Source organism: Fulmarus glacialis, unplaced genomic scaffold (assembly GCF_000690835.1).
Source record: "Fulmarus glacialis isolate BGI_N327 unplaced genomic scaffold, ASM69083v1 scaffold5447, whole genome shotgun sequence".
Lineage (NCBI taxonomy): Eukaryota > Metazoa > Chordata > Aves > Procellariiformes > Procellariidae > Fulmarus > Fulmarus glacialis.
In genome coordinates this window covers 6,694-12,521 of record NW_009223700.1, presented here as the reverse complement: position 1 = coordinate 12,521, position 5,828 = coordinate 6,694, and the positions used below count along the sequence as shown (strand labels likewise).

Here is a 5,828-nt window from a genome sequence, read left to right as displayed (position 1 = left end):
CCCTAGAGAAAGATGCTCGCAGAACCCAGCAGCCCAATGAAACACTGGAAATGAGGTTTTCTTCCTATTCTGGGTCACAGCACCTGTTACCGATGAAGTTCAGAGCTGCTGATTTTATAAAAAACATTTTATATATGTGACTTAAGTATATTTTACTTGTGTTTTCAGCTTAAACCAGCAGAGACTGCAGCCAGCGGATTCTCTGGCTGACCTTCGGTCCAGGCTAGTGAAGGAGTAGGCTGCTTTCCCAGCAGGACCATGAGCAAGGAAAGTGTGAGATCTGGTCCTCCTCCCGTGACTGTTTGCTCTCAGACCCACCAGACAGTCGTGGCAGATGCAACCGCTCGCTGTGGCAATGGCTTCAACTGGCCCAAGGAGAGCTTCAGCCTTCAGGCAGGAGTGAGGTATGAGCACAAACCACACCTCCCCCAGGAGAGGACAGAAGAGCCCGCTTTGTCTCTCTAGCAAGACCCTTCACATACTGGCTGTACCCAGAGACCCCCACTCTTGCATCCAGCTGACCCTTTCCGCAGAGTGAAGGGAGCAGAGGACCCCCACCAAGAAAAAAAACTTCTCCTTCTCAGCACTGTCTGGTCCTACATCGGACCCCGGGCTACGGGACCGGGGCTTTCCCCACATTTCTGCGGGGACCTGAACCCAGGGGACGTCACCCCCCGCCACGCGTCAGGGAAGGGGAGCAGAGCAGCAGGGGAGCTGCAATACATTACTTGGCATATGGCGCATGCAGCATAGAATAGACCTGGCTTTGATGCGGAAATCCCTTTCTCCATCCTGTAGTCCCTGATTTACGAGGTTAACGACTTCGTCTGGAGTGAGGTCTCCCCTGCAGGGAAGAAAAGCCGTCAGCGAGGGGCCGGACACCCACCAGGGAAGCAGGCAGGAGCCACAGGTCCAGCCCAGCATCCCCACGGGACACCCCATGCAAACCCAGGCTGTCCAGGGTCCCACTCGCCTTGACATCCAGAGGAGCCCGAAAAGACCGCCCAGAGCCGAAGAGCACTTTTTACACCCATGCCATGCACAGATTTACAAGATGTCGGGCACAAAGGCATGCAAAGATGATAGTAAGATTTCAAAAAGCCTCGGGGAACTGGATGCCAATCCTGCCTGAGCAGAGGAACCTGCTCCTTGCCAGAGCATCTCATTAGGGCACGCAACTGCCTGCAGCCGGGCAGGGACGAGCACGGGGGCTCAACGCCCATCACAGCACATTTTGTAAGGGGCCACAGAGCTCAGCACTGATTTAATCAGAGGCACACATCATAGTGGGGATGACGGGTAAAGAAGGGATCGGATCGCTAGCCCCCTCCAACACTGCCCACCGTCTCTGCCAGCTCAAATTCACATTTTGCGGGCAGGCAATCCACATCTGAATGCTGCTTTCCCTTGCACAGAGAGTGGCTTGAGCCAGAAGTTTAGGCACAGCTGCTCTGCACGTGCAGAATTAGGTGCCCAAAGCAAGGGATGTTAAAACACAGCAGCACGCAGCGATATCGTAAGAGGAAAAATCCTATCGATGGGGAAGAGAGGTGGAAGAGTGCCGGCGCTTGCTGTGCTGGAGGAGAGGGGAGGTTTGGTTACACCAGACTTTGAACACACGCTGGCTTCTCCATGCCTGACCGGCCACCCACCAGCTCCCCGGCACGGCGGATCACTCACTCGGTTTGGCCCCAGGGGATGGGATCCACGCGGCAGTTGGCCAGGAGGTGAGGGCTGTACCGGACCTCCACGTAGATGACACCTTCTTTTGCTTTCATTTCCACGAGCTCGTAGGCGATCCTCCGCACCGCCTCACGGTCACCCCTGCGGGGACGGCAGTGGGACCCGTCACCGGGACTCGTCACCCTCGGGGCACACTGGGGACGGGCGAGGTGACCTCCAAGGCTGAGCAACGTTAGCCAAGGGGTCCTGCCAAGGGTTGAGGGGGAAGAATCAAAAAGCGGGGTACTTACGCAATGGCAGGCATGTAGTGATTAAACTTCTCTAGAAATTGGGTAAGTGTCAGTGGTGTTTTGTAGCTGACATGCTTCAGGAGGTCATCAACAGTGCTGCCGGGGAGAGGAACTCCTCTTTTCCTGGAAATAAAACCACGCGTTACTGATGGGGAAGGCTATTGCATTTTTAAACAGTCCATTCCGTACAGCAATTGCGTCCCGAGCTGGCAGCATTAACCTCTAGTTCTTCACAGAAAAGAAACGGCACACATTGTCCTTCCAAAATCTCCTCGCAGATGCAGCCCTGAATCTCAGCGGGGAGGGAGGCAATCCAAAATACAGGCAAAGCACAAACAAATCGAAATACAAGCCCAGACTGACCCGGCAGGAACACAGCCAGAGCACATTTTAAGCTTAAGAAGGAGTTAATCTAAAGGGGCTCTGGGTTATTCCTTAGCACCTCCTAGTCCTAGCAGCAGAATTGCCAAAATTCTTTAGAAACGTTAATTTCCACTTATGCAGGCTCAAAGGCTTGAAAAATCGCGGAGATGCTCCCAGGCACAGAATCACGCAGGCAAAAGTGTCGTGGCTCATGGGTTTAATGCCAGCAGCTCCTGCAAGCGAGCCGGTTCCCAAGCCAAATATCGTGGTGACATCTTCTCTGATGGGGACACCTCTCACGCAGGAGCAAACAGCAGTCCCAAAATCGGCTCTCACCAAAGGGATGGAGGTGGTAAAGCCCACTGAAACTCTTCCAAGGGGGAAGAAGCTGTTTGTCCCTGGAGCACCTGAGTCCCGGGTGGGTGGAGGTGTCCCCGGTGGGGTGACAGCAGGGCTCGAGGGGGCTGCCAGCCAAGGATGCTGCACGCTTCCCACCCCCGCTCCACAGGCTGTCACTCTGCCCATGAATGCCAACCTAAATTAGCAATAATAACTAGACATTTGTTTTTAATCCTCTTTCCTGCCACAATGAATTACAGCCGATTGATAGATCTCTCTGCTAACGGAGACAAAACACCACAGACAGCTTTAGCGTCCCGATGCCAGCAGCTGTCCCGATGAGCAATCCGCAGGGAAGCAGCCCAAAGGACCCCGCTCCTGGGCCCAGCACACATTGCTCATTCCCTGCTCAGCCTTCACATGCAATCTGCACCGATGCTGGCGCTCGGCAGGGGACGTTCACTACTGCCAAGGCATCAGTTTTCCTCCCCGCCTTGCCCTTTCCATGGCACTGACACATCGGTCTCTGCTCCAAGAACCAGCCCACGTCTTCCTCCACCTGCCCAGGGAAAGTTTCCTACACCAAAATCACTTCCCTCACCTCTTTCGTGTGCTTCCCAAAGGATTGCCTCCACCCAGCCGGCAGCGACAGCGCTTTGGGATGATGATCCATAGCGCAGAGACGCTGGAGCCAGGTCTCCGACTGAGGGGGTCTGGTGGATCTTGCCACCGTGGCTTTGGGAGCTGCTGCTGCCCCATCCAACCCGCCTGGCAGCTGGGAGCCTTCCTGCAGCAAAGCTGCTTGTGCCCGCCGACACCACGGCGTCCTGCCCAGAGCTACCTCCAGCCACGGGCAGCACCACGCACACCATCCCACCGCGGAGAGGGCACCTCTCCTGGGGACATCCAGTCCCACGAGGGGTCTGCCACGGCTCTAAACCCTTTGGCTGGGCAGGGCGGGGGTGCAAAGCCTGACCCAGACCTTGCAGAATTGGAGCCGAAGCTTCTAAAAACAGCAGAGTTCAGCCACTGCCCAAGGGGGCTTGTGCATCCCAGCAGCTTCGGGTTATTTGTATGTGGTCAGCCACCACCTGGCAAATTTATTTCCAGCTCTTTACCTTTAAAAATAGACCACAAGCAGCTTTCTGTGTCCAGGGTGAGGTTATTAAGGCAGTCCCCTACAGTCTCCTACGCTGCCCCGTTGCCTTTATGTTTGTGTGAGCTTTAGAACCCATGAATAGCACAGCCTCGCTCCACCGAGGGCTGGCAGCTCCGGGGGATGCCAGGGCTATTTAAAAATAAGAGGGAACTCGGCACACGCTCGGGCAATGAAGGTTTCTGCCCTAAGCAAGAGAGAGGCACAGATTCTCAGATGGCTTCAGGGCTCCTACAACCCTCCTGGGGCACTACACCGGCATTTGTCCTTTGCTGGCAGCAGGGACCCCGCAGAGCCCCAGGGAGTCAGCACCGACTCTTCTGTCCATCGGGACTTGTATTCCAGCCCTGCAGCCCACCAGCGGCACCGGCAGAGCCAGCAGGAACCCCGACTCAGCTCGCCGCACCAATGTCCTGCAACAAATGAGATGGGCATCTCTGATCCACCTTCTTTACTCTGACTGCACTGCAAAATGTGTGGCTGCTCCCTGCAGAAAAAGCTGCTTTAGAGAAAGTATTTCCCCCTAGGATCGCATTGCCTTGGAGTCCGCTGGGCTCACAGGATGCCAGAACCACTTCCCATCCTCCTCAGAACTGATTTCCTCCCCAAAGTACCAGAGTTGTGCCCAAGAGCCGTTTCCTGAAATCTTTAAGCTTAACACTTTCTCGATCTGAGGGAATCTGCTAGTCTCCCCTAGCTTTTTGCATAGTGACAACTGGAAGAAGTCTTAAGCTTATTTTGCTTACAACCGTGGAGCCAGGTCCTCGCACCCAGTTAATCATTCACCCGCACAAGCTGAAGCAAGAAGATGCGCGTGGGCTCTGTCAAGGAAACAACCTCTCTAAGTCACTGCCAAGCGCTTTCCCAGGGCACCCTCACACGAGCGCGACTCCTTGACTGCTAGCACCAGGCAGACAGTCTGGGGCTCAAAGGCAGGCAGCAGCAGGGCAGGGAGGAGCACCCAAGCTGGTTTTTCCTCCCAAGACTGTGGTACGGCACCACCACCGAGAAGACGCTCCCAGCCTGCTTTCATTTAACTTGCTTTTGCAATTAGGAACGTGGAAGAAGAAACAAGAATACGCTGGCTCTGCCGTTTCCCAAGTACACTTCAAAGGCAGACAGCTCTGTTTATGAGACACCTTCTGTACTTTTCTCACAGCGGCTCCTCTTAGCTCACGGGACCGATGACCACCTCGCTGACGCTCCTGCCACCAGTGCAGCCCTGCTGCAACATCGCCTTTTGGGATGTGCTCAATAACCTGATATTATGCAGCCAGAGGACCCGTCTGTGCAGAGATGAGACCAGCACCAGCCAGGTTTGCTGCCTGCCCAGCAAGGGAGAGAGCTTTCCCAGCCTGCCAGCACAAGCTCTCCTGTCGGAGAATTGGATGAGCAGAAGGCATGGGAGCAGGGACTGATGCTTTTGAATTGCAGCTCCCAGAGCTTTCTCCCCCCCGCGACTTACCTGCCAAAGTGCAAGATTGTTTCTGGTCTAATGGCTCCATCCAGGTGGACATGAAGTTCGACCTGCAATAAGATAAAGAGAAATTGGTGAGGTACTCTTAGAGCTCCAGCAGAAGTTTAGAGACAAGCAGCTGGTGCTAACACAGGTATAAATGCAGCCAATACAGGGACACAGTCATGACAAGAAAGCACAAAAATGTTTTTAAAACACCATCATTATAAAGTTGATTTTTCAATATTTAAATATTGTCTAAATATTTTCTTATTGCTGCAGCTCACACATTTAATGGATCTTTAGAAATTTATTCTGTTTCCAGTAATCTTCAGGAACTGCCCTATCCTTACTTAGCTTGCATGGTTTGGTGTTTGGGAAGAGTGAAAAAACCAAACCCCAAACACCTTCGCTTTCCAGCTTGCTCCTTCTTAAATTCACAGACACCCAAGCATTGACTAATTTGCTAAGAGTCATTAAACAAAAACTGACTTCACCTCCAAGAATCAGCTCCTGCTATATTGTTAATTACTTGGTATTA

General features: G+C 53.5%; 1 protein-coding gene across 1 annotated transcript in view; it reads right to left on the bottom strand.

Annotated features, from left to right (window-relative positions):
* Positions 1-5,358, bottom strand: part of ADA (adenosine deaminase) — a gene marked incomplete at its 5' end in the record, with an annotated part of 13,105 nt that extends 7,747 nt beyond the window's left edge. The window contains 4 exons of the mRNA XM_009581878.1: positions 729-844; positions 1,681-1,824; positions 1,974-2,096; positions 5,297-5,358. Coding sequence (XP_009580173.1) covers positions 729-844; positions 1,681-1,824; positions 1,974-2,096; positions 5,297-5,358 — 445 coding nt within the window. The remainder of the gene's footprint in view (positions 1-728; positions 845-1,680; positions 1,825-1,973; positions 2,097-5,296) is intronic.
* Between the last annotated feature and the right edge of the window lie 470 nt (positions 5,359-5,828).